Consider the following 14098-nt stretch of genomic DNA (forward strand, 5'->3'; position numbering starts at 1 on the left):
CGGACTTCTAGAAGACCCGAATCAGAGTATACCTGCCATATACTCCAGAGAGAAAGACAAGGCAGCCTGGCAAGGTAGAGTAGAGTAGAGCGACCGCGGAGCTGCTGAACGTGTGAGGCCGTGTAAGTGGGCTGTTGGCCAATCAGACGGTACAGAGTCCCCCATGGGCACAGCCCCGCCAAGCAATAAATCAAAAGAGCTGCCTGCTTGATGACGCAAGTGCATTCCTCATGATAACGAATCAAGGTCCGAAAAACGTGTTGTCAGTTGTCCAATGTCTCACCTGCGAGCACTTGAATGGCTCTATCTACCCTCCCTATTACTAAGGTGCAAAGTTGATGGGATGCATGTCCCGTAAGATAGAGGCAAGGAGGGGTTGACGGACGTGAGGTCCAAAGAAGCGGTGGAATGACTCGTTGTCAGGCATTGCATCGCATTCGGCACTTCCTTGCTGCTTCTCAAAGCGTTCTAAGCTGCAGCCTAGGCAGTAAAGTAAGCCTTGTCGAACAAGGTCATGGATAGTAAGCAAGCAGGCTGTTGTTGTCGATTTGATAGATCGATCCACAAGTCCGGAAACTCACGACAGATGCGTACGACGGTTTGGCACATCGCGATAGGCTTGGCGGGGTTGCACCTGCCGTAATCCCGTCGGAGATGTATTGACAGATCCAGCGAACGAGTTCCGGCAAGCTTGCACGACTTACTCGCCGCGTATGGTGGTACGTTGCAAATGACCACCACCATAGGATTGCAGAAATGCAGCGACACGAGGACCGTTGCATGCGCGCCGCCCGCCCGATCCGATGCGGACCGATGGATCAGGCAAAATTCGAGTATCCTCCAAAGTGATTTGGCATTGCAGTTGTTGTGTGGTACTGTAGCGACAGCGACATCCACACCGACTTGTGGTTGAAAGAGATTACATATGCGAGTGTGCTTCCAGCCAACACTGGAATTCGGCGCCGGATTTCAGGCCGGACCCCACATTCTGCTACTTCTACAATGCGTGCATGCAGATTTTAGTTATTGGATGGAGGTTGTTGGTAGGTAGTGCACATGTCGCAGTGTGCAGATAAGTTTCATTGTTGGTGGGTTCACCGCTCCGGGTCCTCCTGAGGAGTGCAGCTTTCTTGACGTACGCGGTGTAGTAAGAACTGAATCCTTCTCCGCAAAGGAGTCATCCTCTCTGACGACCCATCGGGCTCCTTACTCCCTTGGCCGGTGCTGACGATGATGTGCAGTCGCAGCGCGGCCCGCTGGTGCGTGGACGACGACGCAATTGTCAAAGTAGTCCGATTGTACCTCTTTGATTTGAACGATCTCCCTGGGGTCCTTCCCTGGGTGGCTGGTGCGGTGTCATGGGGAGTGGAGGGAAGGGAGGGATTGACCTTGATACGAGGATCGGCAGCTGGGCCGCAAAGTGGTTTCGCTGCTGCAATACGGCAAGACGAGCTTTCGTCCGTCATGTCGCAAACAAGACAAATGCTCCCACTATGCCGCGGGAGAAAAGAGAAAGTATTGGATGATGCCGAACAATGGCATCATACTTTAGGTACTTACCTTACTTACCACTAGTAGTTGCATACATGGATGATTGATACATGAGACGAGACACGTACCTTACAGATGTCGTCGGTTGGTTGGAGAGAAAACCAGGGGGAGGAAGGTGGAATTGGGACGGAATGGGAACGGGGGCTATTGAGTCGAGGAAGGGAAGGAATGATTGATTGAGTTTTTACCTTGTGCCGTTGCTGACGTAGATCTCTCTCTCGCCTTTGCCGCAGTTTCCCCAATGCCTTCATGCATGAGATGCTGCATCGGGCAATTAAAGAGACAGAAAAAACAAACGACGAAAGTCAATCAACTCAGTCACTTGATTGAAGGACGACGGTGGAAAAGCAAAGATTTCCAATAGAGTCAGTCCCAGTCTGCAATGGCGCATTTCCACTAGTCTGAGATGTATGCAGTGCATTGTTGTATGCCGAGGCAAGCAAAGAATAGACCGTCAAAAGCAACACCAAAAGGAAAGAGCCTTGGACCGCCTGCAGCATCTTGCATATGGCTGCAGTAGCGAACCCAACCCCATTGGCTGTCGTCGCATCGAGGTTCTGCCTTTTCTCGGCCTGTACACATAAGGTTATTCCAGTAGCGCCCAATGCGATGCTGCAAGTCCTGCCAAAAATGCCACAATGCAACGGCGGGGCCGGCCTGCCGAGGGTTCTTGTCAATTAGCGATAAAACCAATACCCTGATCTACACGGGCGACGGCGATGGCGACGACGGTGTCACCCATAGTTGCTTTATCGGGCATGTAGTATATGCACATAGCATAGCCATGAGTATGGCATGTTGCCATCTATGGCCTTCATGACATGCGCAAAATTAGAAACCCTTGACTTGATTGATGGATGGGCTGCTGGGTATTCACCACGTTGGACGACGATGATGGTGAAGGAGCCTTATCGCCCTAAGGAAGGCTCGGGTTCCCTGGTTTTCGCAGAACGTTGCAAGTTGATGGCCCGCCTAAGCCCAACAGCGGCTCCGGCGGACACGCCGTAAAATACTGGGGAAGGACAGGGACCAGCAATCCTGGAATTATGCCGCCGCCGCCGTTGGGCTGAAGACGAAGAAAAAGAAGTCCGTCCTTCCAGCCACCCCGAACTGACTCATGCGAAAAAAGCAGGTTAAGGAGACAAATAGATTGCGCGCCTCCCTCTGACGACTAGGGAGTATTAGGCTTACCTTGCAAATAGCTTGTCGTTCCCGAGGTCAGATCGTCCGTCCCCGTGAATCGGGCAGGGGACATCGTGATAATTGATCGATGACCTAGACCCTTGCCCCAACAGCGCCCAGAATCCTCTAGACCCCAGCCCATCATCTGCCATCATTAGGTCAGCAGGCCGCCGGCCGCCGTGCCACCGCAAGGTGCGATGGGAAATCCAAATCACCAACACAACTAACTTACTACGTTGCTAAATATGTGCAAACACATACAGACAATAAAGAAAGAAATGCAGCGTAATGAGATGAAGAGGAAGAAGCGTGCGTCAGCAGTGGGCAAACATCGAACTGGACCATCTGCAAACAGTGGCCATGCTGCATGTTGGTTCTACAGATATCAACCAAGCAACCTAACCTTGTCCCCCCTGTCCCGTACATGGACCCCGAAAACGATAACACGTCCAGACCCTAGAATCTCAAGGTGAACAAGACCGAACCTTGATTCATTAGACGATCTGACATGCATTGCATATACTACATCTCACCAACGGGAAACACGCCTCTTTTTCGATATTCCTGAAACTGCCTGCATAGTCGCATTGCACCACCGCACCCAAAAGTCATGTCGCAAACTGTACTTATTGAAGAACTCTACTGTAGCGACCTCCCCCGGTCATACACCGCTATCATATGCAAGTATAGTAACCGAAAAAGGGGGTTCTTCTCCGTTCACGAGAGCCAAGGTTCCAGTTTCCTTGATACCAATCCATGCGCTTGCGTGTAAGTCCAAGAGGGGAAACCAAACTGGTGGGTACCCTTGCCGTTCGAGGGGCATTGATCGCCCTCGGGTGGGATGACGTTTTCGGAGGCGATGCTGCATCCCGCAAACTGAACTGCAACCTCGGGGCCGTGATCTATTTTCGTGTCACCTCCCGAAAAAGCCAGCGTTGTAATTGCACTTTATTTCCACAAGTATTCAGATGGCTCAAGAGTATTGTTGGTATAGTGTAGGGGGACCAACCAGAGTAGTCCCCCTTTCTGTATTGATTGATCCTTCTCGGTCAAATGAATCATGCTCAAGGTCCAAAGCCCAATGTTCCATGTTCACTTGCCCAAATAGTAATAGGAGGAGTAGTAGTAGTATCATCTCATGATTTCCTTATCCTAGGTAAATAGGTGGCAGTAATCTCCGTGTCTTCATACCCCCTCCTTCCAACTCCTCCTCAAGCCTGTATTGGGCCTTGAGCATATCCCAGTTTTCCTAATGCCCGGGAAAGACCCTCCAAGATGCATCCTGTAGATTATATCCTAAACCAATTCCAAAAACCCAGAAGCCATTATGCGCCTAAGAGGTATCAGATGATGGGGTGTCTGCTCTAGACGCCCCTCTAAGAAAATATATCGCTCTTCTTTTACCCTCGGAAACCTCTCCCGTGAACTCCATGCTAGTGTGATAGAAAAAACAATGCCAGATGAATGCGCCTATGCCGTAACGCCGTTGTCGAAGAATCGCGACCACATGCCCCGGCCCGTCTTGGCCCGCTTCGTTTTGCTGTGCCCATCCTGGAGTTCCCGGAGCTGTTCCGGGCTGATCTCGTAGGGCAGTCGCACCTTTCCGTCTTTCCTGTAGGGCATGCCAGCAGCCGGCTGAGGCATATCCAAAACGACCTCGACGGGCGACTCGTAGAGATCACCGCCTTCGGGGTAAACATAGGGCTCATCCATATCCGAAAGGGGAGTGCTCGACCGCGAGTGCTGTCGCGAAGAGATGGAAGAGGCGTACGAGCTGCTCGAGCTGCCTGTGCTGTAGACAAGGCTCGGGGGTGTGGAGGGATCCTGCACAAGGCGCACGGACTCTTGTGCGGGTGGCGGTGCGGCCACGGTCCTCGACCTCGAGTTGCCGCGGGAAGATGGTGGCGAAGGGTACCGGGTTGCTGCGGCCCACCGCTCGGCCTCCTGCTGCTTGCGCAAAGCCTCCTCCATCTTGCGTTGAATGCGTCGCGCGTGCTTGGCATCGACCTCAGCCCGGATGGGCGACAGGAAGGGCTCCAGCTCGCGGTAAAGGTCCTCCTCCGTGATGCGCAGCTCCCAGTCCAACAAGTACAACAGTTGCTTCTCCATCAGGTTGACCTCAGTCCGGCTGAACCCAAAGCTATAGCCCTCGGAGTGGATAGCGCTGTAGTTGGCCCAGTGCTTGTTCTTGGGCGAGCTGTCGTTCAGATACTTGGCAGCCAGGATGAGAGCAGCGAGGAAGATGCGATGCGTGGTGCAGCGCAGGCCCTTGGCCATTGGCTGCAGCCGCGACTTTAACCTGTTGAGGTAGACCAAAGTGGACATCAAAGTAGGCACCTGAACGTTGGATGAGACAACCAGCTGCGTGATGAACTTCTCCAATGAGGGCAGACCCGCATCGTGGCACGGGATGGCCTTGGGCGAGGGCGTCCTAGGCGGGGTGGCAAGATGCGTCCTGTTCTGAGCCGGCGGGGGCATCATGTTGGGGTCGCATTGTATGACACTGTAGGCGGCATCGGCCAGGTAGGAGATCATGGCGTTGCTCACGGGCTGGTAGACGAAGCGCTCCAGGGCCTCGACGTTGAGCTCCTCCATGGTTAATCCTGATATCGACACCATGGTGACGGATGTGTATTGTTGTTTGAGTAGAACTGCAAGAGCAGACGAGGTTGGAATGTGTCGATGAGTTTGTTGTGTAAGTAAGCAGCGGCGCCGTTAAGGGGGTAGGCTGCTTTATGTGTGTTGGTTGTCCAAAGGAATGTATGGATGCAACAAGAATGCTCAAGACGGGACAAGAGAGACCGAAAGGAGCAAGTCCGGGGAAGTGAGACTGGGAGGGCGATTGGTAATATAATGAATGAACCAACAGCAGCCAGATATGTGTGAGTGGGTGGTTGTGTGTGTGGTTGGTGTGGTCTTATGAGAGTGTAGTAAGGAGTGGATGATATGTATCACGCGGCGAGGGGCCTGTACTCATATGAGACTAGCAAGGAGAATACCACTTGTAGTAGTGGGCACGGGACTGGGGCTGCAAAGAGACAGCGCTCTCAGTTACAAGACAGGAATGCGGATGCCAAAAGAGACCAAGTAATCCCCGCTATAAGACCCGCTGGCCTGGCCACGAGGGGGAGGATAAGGAATTATAAGAGACGCAGGGAAGAAGAAAAAGAATAGAGTGACCCAGAAAGTATCTTAGAAGAAGAGACGATACGTGGTACGGTGACGCCAGTCAGGACGAGGCTGAGCCGACGGACTGAGCTAGGATGCTAGGATGCCGGTGGATGGGCGTTGATCGACACGAAGTGCCTGGGCTGGGCTGGACCCAGAGAGTCGCAGTGGGAATGCGAGGTTGAGGTGTGGGCTGTGGGGTCGCCTTTAGGCGGTGGGCGATGGCGCACGACAGGGGGGCTAGAAGTACCGCGCGAGTACCTCTTTTGCTGCTGCTGCTTGGGCTGCACTGCTGGGCTGCCTGTTGCTGTGTTGCGCAGGGGCTTCCTGGGCGTAGTGGTAGGGGGGAGCTGCGTCAGTTGGTCAGTCAGCCGGTTTTGTCCGACAAGGGTGTCTCAGAAGGCCCATCTGTGGTGGCAGGTGAGAGTGAATGAACAAGTATTATCCCACCTCCCCCAGTAGGAAACGGTACATGCGCTGGCTCGCCCTCGCCCGCACACACACATATAACGATGGTCGGTGCGTAATGAGTTGATTGATTGATTGACTTACCAAGAGAAGGTGACAAGCGCCTATTGAACCTAGTTTGAATGAATGGCGATATGAGCTGACGTTGAGTGCCGCAGGGCCGTGTGCCGTGACGAGCTGTGGCTTGAGTATAGTAATCAAAGGCAATCACCCCAAAGCGAGAGAGGATTCAATAGCAGAGAATGGCTGGTGGTAGTCAGGCCCGGATGACGTGGGGTCGGGTCTCTGAGGCCGTAAAAGTAAAGTAATACCCAGAGGTGGCGGGAAGGTCGGAAGTGGGTGCGACGATTTCAAGATTAATCCAGAACACCGAATGTCGCAGTCAATCAATGGGCAGATGGAGGGGAGAACCGTCGAGAAAGGAACCCGGAGCCAGCGGAAATGCCTTTTCTGATTGATTGCTGTTTTAGCTGCCGATGCGTAGCACGTTGCCTGAATCAGCAGATTCGATGCTGAGATAAATATCCGAGAATCTGTCGTCGCCGTCGGGCTTCTCGGGGTGTGGGTAGTGGGAGCCACAAGTAGCCGTCAACTTGCCTTGCCAGTGGCACCGAGCGTTTTTTTAGAGAGGCGGAGTCGGTAAGCCCAACGATGTCCAATCTTGGTCGGGGCTCCAGAGAATGGCGAAAGAACGCGCAACAAGTCTTCGTATCAAGCGACGTAAGAAGCACTGCCAAGTGGTCGACGAGATGAATGAATGTTCGTTTCCGCGTGATGGGTATGTTGCCTTGCGGGTTTCGTGGGACCGTTCCGAACAGTGCACAGCCTTGGGCCAGATATAAGAGAGCTCTGCCGATCTGCCTTGCAAACAGTCCTGGGCTGTGTATGATGATGTATGTCGATTTGCCGTGGATTCCCAGATAACCGTCAAGAAGAAGCAAAAAGAAAGGGCGTCTTTGGAATGCGGTATGCGGGAAATATTAATCCAGACTGGCCTGAGTCTGTGCAAGTTGGGGATAGGGAAAGTATCGAATCAATCGTGGTCTCGTAATCGAGTCGGGGCGGAGGGGTCAAATGTTTCGTGTCCGTAGCTCCACGCAGTGAATCTAAGCCGGGAGGGAGCAGGTAAAGAGAGGAGGCGTCTTCTAGACTTCAGATGAAAAGCTCCCTTTGGATGGAAAAAAGAAGAGGAGGAAGAAGAAGAAGTTGATGAAACAAACCACCTTTTCACACTTGGAATAGTAGTTCACTAGTCTGGCGAGAGGAAGGGACAGAATATTGAAGTTGAGGAATTGGAAACGTCTGGATCTCATATAGTTTCAACTTGTTTGCAAACCTCCCAATACTGGATACTACTGGATACGACCAGGGAGGCTTGAAGATCCAACCGAGATGCTATTTGGAGAACTCCTTCGGCGGCCTGTCTCCAGGGCCGTCGGTTCCGCTCAGACAATTGGGCACGAGATGTCCTCTGGCCGCACAATAACAAAAGAGCGCTGCTGCTGTTCGAGCTTTTTTTTCGACAGGGCCTCTGACGAGACGCCCCCAGAAGGCCGGCGTTACCACGACTTGAATGGCTGATAACTGCATTTTGCCGACCAAGCCCGGCCATGGCGCCGCATAACGCCCTAGATGAATGGGTGAGCGTGACGGACGGTCGGTTGAGCTGCGCATGATTCATTGGCTGCAGTGGTTCGAAAGCAGCGAGACTTGAAACAAGCGAGTAGGGGCATGCGTTTTGGCCAAGCGTGGTGTGTACCGGCCGGGCTCCATAGGCGGGCAGAGTTACTTCCAAGTGCCTCTGACTTACCGAGAGCGCTGGAACTTATTAACCTACCTGACAGTGACAAGAGTCGAGCCCGGTAGGCTAGCGGGCGAATTAGACGGGAGGAACCCAAGCGGGACGATGTAGTCCTAGTAGTCCTGGTCGTCTGTGGCTGAAGCTAGAGCCGGCGCGCAGGGGGCAAGGGGTGATTACTTTAGTTGGTAGCTGGCCGTCAACCTCGGCCAATCATGCTACGCCAACATGCACAACGTCAACCTCGCGGCAGAATTGAAACAGGACGCACATCAAATGACAGGGCGCGTAGCCCTTTGTATCGGTATCGACGACGGATCGGCCTGCAGAATGCAGGTACCTGCGTGGCAGACGTGGGCTCAGAGAGAAACATCAACACTATCAGTGGCAACTGGATGAGCCAGCCCTTTCGTGGCATCAGCCCATGCGCCCGTCAGATCGACCGCCAAGCATGTCTGCTGGAGGCGGCGTCGCAACTTCACTCTTGTACGCCCGTCCGTCAGCCATGGCACTAAACGCAGGAATGTGTAGAGCCTCCTCGCGCGCATGGTCGTCTCAACCGGCCCTCGCTCTCTCTCCTCTCGGCGCCCTTTCATCAAACTCGCTCGCCTCAAGCGAAAGAGGCAGCAATAGCGATATGCCAGTAAGAGCAAGGCATGAGGATGCAAAGTTCGATAGGCGGTATGTAACCCCGCCCCGCCAAGGTTGTGGCAGATGCGTGGGTCGTCCAATGACCAAGCCAGGCCTTGGACTTGCACAGGGTTTTCTCGCGTGTGACCCGTTGAAACGAAACGTCTGAACCATCGTGCTATTTTCCGCTATCGTGTTGGCTCCTCCCAATTTCCCGCCCACTTTGATCGTGACCGATGGGGTGCTTGGTCGCGGGACAGGCACGCAAAATGCCACCTCGAGCGTCGTATTTACCATATGGACAGGCCTTTGCGCATCGGAAAGTCTCCACGATGTCTTCAATATTGTGGTCGAACAGGCGGTCTCGGCACGTCGGCAGCGGCCGGGGCATAGACGTTCCCAGCACCATCACAACTTGGGGAGCCGTCATGCCGAGTTGCTGCTCCTAATATCAGAGATGCAGACACGAAAATTCTGCCTCTTAACAACTCATTCGCATCGTATCACTCTGCATACACGGTACCCATAGAGTACCAAAGCACGTGCAGGATAGGCCGTAACGTGCGGTGACCAGTGTTACTAAGTAATTAGTGAGCGGTTTGACCATGGGCCATGACGATGCATCATTTGCTGGTCTATGCAACTACTCGTCGTGCATCTGCCGCCCAGCATTGCTTAAAGATTGGAAATTGGCCCTAGGTGGGAGGATGGAGGACGTTGAAACGCAGTTATTTCCTTAGCACCACGGCATGTCTCTCGCAATGGCGCTGGCTGGCTGGGTGCTGTGTCCGCCTGTCTCTCAATTTTTGCTGATTACGGCATTGAAGGGAAAAACCTCGTAACGTCACCATCATTTCCCCTTGATGGTGTCTTGGACCCCTGGATGGCCCGTCCGTCCGGATTCCAGTCCAGCGTGCAGACCGAAGCCGAAACCTACTGCACAAATCCCCGTGTGGCTTGAGGCTTTCGTCTCCATGACCTCCCGTCAACCTTATCACTGGCCTTTTCCCCAGACATCTGAGCGACTGAGCACCAGCGAGTCCGAGCGTCTCCTTGCCCTTGTCCCTTGTCCATCTTGGCCATCCTAGCCATCCTGACCATCCCATCCCAATCCCGTCCGTCCATCATCCATCCATCCATCGCCATCTAGGTTAAGATTTAGCGACCTGCGGCTGGAATGCGCTGCCGCATCATTTGACAGATGGTGTATTACCCTTTCCGGCGCAGAGGGTAGCTCAACCCCTGCGCATTGATGACCTGTCAAAAAAGTAATCATGCTTTTTGTGCCTCTTCCGTTACTGCTGAATGATGGATAGACAAGGCAATTGTGGTTGGCTATTCAAAGTTGCATTCCAATCTCCCCTAACTGGCAAGGGTTCAAGCTGTACTCTACACGTACATGATGGCGGCTCTTGGATTGAAGACGATGATCGATCCGAACGGCGGCACTGCCCAAAAGCGAAGGGGTTGAATCGTTCGTCCATCCCTGATCCCTGAAACTCGCAGCCGATGCCGAGCCTTCAAGCAAGCCCCCAGCAACTCTCGCTACTAACTCGGCTCGGGTCTCAATCAGGCAGTTACAACTAGATGAGGATGGCATTATCGCTTCTCCTATACCATTGCCTAGTTCTGAATAGAGATGAACCTCTGCACCAAGCAGGTACAAGTGGTATACACTGGTCGACCAGGCATAACCATTAGCGGTCTTCACAAAATTAGCTTCCTAGTCGAGGACCCAACCCCGCAGGAGGCATTATGCGTTGTCCAGCAGTTGCATTCAACGTTATGCCTGTCAATCCAGCCATCGTGAATAATTCAGGCTGCTAAATACTGGAGACTCGGACCTCACCGCCCTGCCGCGCTGCTCAAGTTGAGTGCATTCCCCAGATTTTTACACCTTTCCTCTGCCTTGGCACTTGGCGTTTCGGCTGGCTGGCAGTGCTTGTGCAGGAGGGACGGATGGAGCTCGCGATGCCCGATGCTACCTACCAACATCCCAACATGAAGGAAGGGCCGTTTTTTGTTTCTTCTCTTCAATGCGGCTTGCTTGGTCATGGACGACGAACGAACGAACGAACGAACGAAACGGAAGCGGCGGCCCTTTCGGTTCAAGACGGGGCTAGCCCGAATGCGGTGCCCTCCTGTCTCGGAGAATGTCGGTGGGACTGGTCTGCGCACGCCGCCATTGGCCGGGACTGCCTCGAAACGAAACGTCCAGACCACTGCCTCGAGGGCCAATGGCGATGCCCCCATCGCGAACTACCCCGCGAAATGGCGAAATCGAGGGAGCGAGAATCAAAAAGGGGGGATGCATGCGCGTTCCTGGTGTGGCTGAGGGCCTCTTTACTTTATGCGTGTCTCTGGTAAGCCTTCAAGCCCTGTACCACACAACTAACTACATTACATTATTCACGCGCATGGTCCTACACATTGAGGCCTCGCAGATGGGGTGGGACAACAACAGAAAATAAACATTGCGCATGGAACTGCCAAGAGGGGATGCAAAGAACCCAACTTGGGGTATTCGCAATGTATCTCTTCCGCCGTACGCAGCAGCGCACTCGAACCGCATGACCCAAGCCCCCAGTTCCGCCCTCCCCTCCGCATACAGACGGAGAGTCAGGTAGCCAGTGAGCAGCTGAAGTCCGCGCATTCCTGGTGCTGGCGGCCAGCTGAATGAGTAATCTAGGGCCTATCGGACGGGACCCCTATCTGGCCATCGTTCATTGCTTCTGGCGCTGATCTAAGACTATTCACGAACGGTTCGTTGGTTTTTGTTCGGGCGAACGCTAGCCAGTGAGAGAAGCTCCGGTGGCCATTCAGCTGGACAGGAGCAAACACGCTGTCTTGGCCCTCAGCCGAGAGAGAGTCTTCATCGAAATTTCCGACAAGCAACAAAGTCTTGTCTGGTAGCCTCAATAATCCAATGGCCTTCTATGCATCGATTTCTTCTTTTCTTTTCTGGTAAATTACTCGCAGCCCCCGGAAGCTATGCGCATGTGAAGAAGAGACCATGCGCCACATCCAAATGACTCTGACTCAAGGGGGGCAACGGAGGAAGGGCCGGCCAGGGGGGTGGCAAGATTCGACGACTGTGGCTTGAACTCCTTGGATCGTTATGCCAAGCTGCCAAGATCTCCATAGCGAGCCGATCACGAAATCCTGCGCAAGCGATCGGCCCAAAAGCCCCCTAACAACTTAGTGGTGGGGGGAAATCGCTCGCTCCCCTAACCTCACCAAGTACACGTCCTGTACACACACTCTCTCACTGCTCACCTCCCTTCTTCTTCCTACCACATCAAATCAATTGCCATGCATACGCAGGTCCACATTTCAATAGGCCATCTTATGCCGCGTTACTATCAACATAATGCATGCACGTAGCGGGCAAATTTAGGCCGAGTATAGCGCATGCCCACGGCGCTATCTTCAACGTTACTGCTGCCCATGCAGGCTACCTGCCTAACCTTTCCAAATTACTACTTGGTTGCATATGCAGGTCCAGCAAAGCAAAATGCAGAAGAGCCCGTGCCATTGATAGTACCTAGCTGCTGCCCAGAGCGCTCTAGCCAGCCACCGCCGCCTGTCCCATGGTTACCGCTCCGTCCCAACGTTGCCATCAACTCACACTAGATAGGTTATTAGCTAACGCAAGCCTGCCTGCTGTTGGGAACCGTTGTCTGTTGCCTTTCAGCCGCGTTAGCTCGCTCCCCTCCGCATCCCGCTTGCTTGGGTTGGTGACATGGTGACCAACAGCCAGCCTGAGTGCGGAGATACACGGCCCCCTGAGCCATGCGTCGTGCCAAGCTATGTAAGTAAGGGTTTTTAGTAAGTAAAACGGGAAGACATGTGGCCAGTAGCTTCGGGGGTCGGAGTGGGTTGAGTAGATAGTGATCATCGCGTCCGTCTGGGGGCCGTTCCAAACGGGAAGTGTGGCTCTGGGGAGGGTGTGCCGCGTGACCATTGGGAGTTCGTGCCTTTCGAGTAGAAGGCTCGGGCTCCATACATGTGCAGAAGAATCAATTTGGTCGTGGTGGTGGCTTCTTTTCGAACGAACGGGTAAATACATGTACGATGCTTGCCGCTTGTTGCTGCACCGACCGGAATTGGCAGGTCTTTTTTTTCTCAATGTAATGTCTTACAGTACGAGTGCAGTGGTTCATATTCTGCTCTCAAACTTCTAAGACAAACACCATTTGATCGGACATTGCGGCGAGCGCGCGTGTGCGCGTGCATTGCATTGATGGGTGTTCATCCATGCTGCTGAAGGAACCAAACCTTGTATCCAGTGTTCAGCGCTCCGTATTCAATGGAAAGTCCTAACTGCAACATCTCTGCGGCATTGGTTGTAACCACGCGCTCCCAAACTCCCACCAGGCTGGCGTCGCTTCTACGGCAGGCGGCAGATCGGGGGCGGGTAAGCAGGCCCCGGCGGCTCTCTCTCTCTCTCTTTGCTTGGGGCTGAGGCGGCTAATGCCAGGAGCAATTGCCCGGGGGATTACTGCTGATTGCTTCCCGTCAGTCCTTGCATTTGATCTCTTGAAGACGCACGTAGCCGCAAGCCGGTCGGCAGCTGCTGGAGAGCTGCACCGAACCCCCATCGCTTGACCCTATGTTTCATCTCGCGCAGCGGCTAGCCGGCCGGCTTCCATATTCGATCCTAGACAACCTGGATGAATTATACCCACGAGCACTGGAATAGATCAATGCGAACCAGCGCGTAGGGCTGGGACTCGATTCAATGTGTGTGTGCAGAAACAGAGCGCAGAGGAAGGGCCCCAGTGTAATGTCGATTGAAGCGCCCGGCGCTATTTGACGATGGATTTCCTTTGCCGCGGTGGGACTCTGCAAGGGGCGGGCGCTTGTCGAGGCCAATTGAATCGCCGGGACGTTCTGGTTACACTCTTGGCCTAACCGTTTTTTATCTATTTATTGTTAGTCCCTGCCCAGGGTAGCAGTGAACAGACAGCAACGCGCACAGAGAGGATCGCACGGGGATCTGTTTCCGGGATATGAGATTGCGGCTGCACGGCCAATTGCCGCTGTCATTCTTCTTCGATGAGGAACTGGAATGTCGCGGTTATCAAAGTGGTTCGTTTCGGCGTGGTTCCTGTTTCTAAATTTGACCTTGACGGCCGTCTGATCGTTCCGAGAGCTGGTGGGCAACGCCCCCCCTCCCCCGGTCTAGATTCTTCTCTTACCCCTGCCAGCGGCTACGTAGATTTCAGTACCGCTTGCTGCAGGCTGCAGCTGGCATTGACAATGATGAGCCGGCGCGAACGGATGCCGCGCGGGAATTGT

At 53.7% G+C, this 14098-nt stretch overlaps 1 protein-coding gene across 1 annotated transcript; it reads right to left on the reverse strand.

Moving 5' to 3' along the window:
- Positions 1-4203: 4203 nt before the first annotated feature.
- PG997_006405 (uncharacterized protein) lies at positions 4204-5352 on the reverse strand (the record flags this gene model as incomplete). Its single annotated transcript, XM_066810720.1, has 1 exon — positions 4204-5352. The coding sequence occupies one exon, from the start codon at positions 5350-5352 to the stop codon at positions 4204-4206; it is 1149 nt and encodes a 382-aa protein (XP_066669643.1).
- Between the last annotated feature and the right edge of the window lie 8746 nt (positions 5353-14098).

Source organism: Apiospora hydei, assembly GCF_038363865.1.
Source record: "Apiospora hydei strain CBS 114990 chromosome Unknown utg000005l_segment0_segment0, whole genome shotgun sequence".
Classification (NCBI taxonomy): Eukaryota; Fungi; Ascomycota; class Sordariomycetes; order Amphisphaeriales; family Apiosporaceae; genus Apiospora; species Apiospora hydei.